This window comes from Fulmarus glacialis, unplaced genomic scaffold, assembly GCF_000690835.1.
Source record: "Fulmarus glacialis isolate BGI_N327 unplaced genomic scaffold, ASM69083v1 scaffold25856, whole genome shotgun sequence".
Classification (NCBI taxonomy): Eukaryota; Metazoa; Chordata; class Aves; order Procellariiformes; family Procellariidae; genus Fulmarus; species Fulmarus glacialis.
The window spans coordinates 675-1,996 of record NW_009216570.1 but is presented as its reverse complement, the minus strand read 5'-3'; the positions used below and the strand labels follow the sequence as shown (position 1 = coordinate 1,996).

General features: G+C 61.6%; 1 protein-coding gene across 1 annotated transcript in view; it reads left to right on the top strand.

Annotated features, from left to right (window-relative positions):
- Window positions 1-213: 213 nt before the first annotated feature.
- Window positions 214-1,322, top strand: part of STMN4 (stathmin-like 4) — a gene marked incomplete at its 5' end in the record, with an annotated part of 1,639 nt that continues 530 nt past the window's right edge. Inside the window, 2 exons of the mRNA XM_009579365.1 lie at window positions 214-419; window positions 612-803. Of these exons, the coding sequence (XP_009577660.1) occupies window positions 214-419; window positions 612-803 (398 nt within the window). The remainder of the gene's footprint in view (window positions 420-611; window positions 804-1,322) is intronic.

The window sequence follows — 1,322 nt, the reverse complement described above, 5'->3', positions numbered from 1 at the left end:
TGACGGGTGTCTTGGGGTCCCTACCCCAACCCACGACATTGGGGCTGAACCACAGGGGTGCACTCAGGGTGCAGGGATTTGGGTGAAACCAGTGGAGATCAGGGGATGGTGGTGGCATGTGGGTGGGCTGCAGGTGTGGGACCCCAGGATGGTTTGCCCTAAGGGGTGGGATGCTCCCGCACCAGCAGTCAGCCCCTGACCCTCTCCCAGCAGACACTGTAGACCTCACCTGGTGCGTCATCTCCGACATGGAAGTCATCGAGCTCAACAAGCGGACCTCAGGGCAGTCCTTCGAGGTCATCCTGAAGCCCCCGTCTTTCGACGGCATCCCCGAGTTCAACGCCTCCCTGCCCCGTCGGCGTGACCCGTCCCTGGAGGAGATCCAGAAGAAGCTGGAGGCGGCGGAAGAGAGGAGGAAGGTAGGTCCAGCAGCTCATGCACGGCATTGCAGCATGGGGGACGTGCCATGGGGACACACAACCTTGCACTTGGGGTGCTCAGCAAGGCACACCCACCTTTGGGGATGTTGCTGAGTTTGGAGGGGATGGTTTTGGCCAGGAGGGTAAGGAACCCATGGTCCACGTGGCCACCATGTCCACTTGCCCATGCAGTACCAGGAGGCTGAGCTGCTGAAGCATCTGGCAGAGAAGCGGGAGCATGAGCGGGAGGTCATCCAGAAGGCCATCGAGGAGAACAACAACTTCATCAAAATGGCCAAAGAGAAGTTGGCGCAGAAGATGGAGTCCAACAAGGAGAACCGCGAGGCCCATTTAGCGGCCATGCTGGAGCGCTTGCAGGAGAAGGTGAGAGCCCGACGAGGAGGGAGGGGGGATGCGCTGGGACACCGGTCCAGGAGGGTGTCACAGGACACCCGGGCACCCTGCATGGCTCTTGGGGTGGCATTACTCCCTGGGGACACCACCAAAGGGGGGGATCCCTCTTCCCCTCCCGCCGCGCAGCAATACCCAAATGCAACATCCCACCTCGGGTGGGGGGGTCCTACCTGGGGACCTACTGAGCCTGATGTGTCTGTAGGCTCACGAGCGGTTGGCGGGTGGAGACTGAGACCCATATCTCATCTGCAGGCATGCAAAGCCTTTGCTATCCCCATGTCCCACCGTGATGGCCTTGACCCACCGCTGGCAATTTTTCCACCTCCTGGGTGGCAGATCTTCCCCTGGTCCCTTCCCCAGAGGCCGTGGAGCCGTCAGCTCCCCGGCAGAGCTGGAGGGGTCCGTGCTGCCGTGCTAGGAGACGCTTCCACGCTGCCAGCCTGTGCAGACCTCTTCTCTCTCCCCGAAGCAGGTCTGTTCCCAACCTCA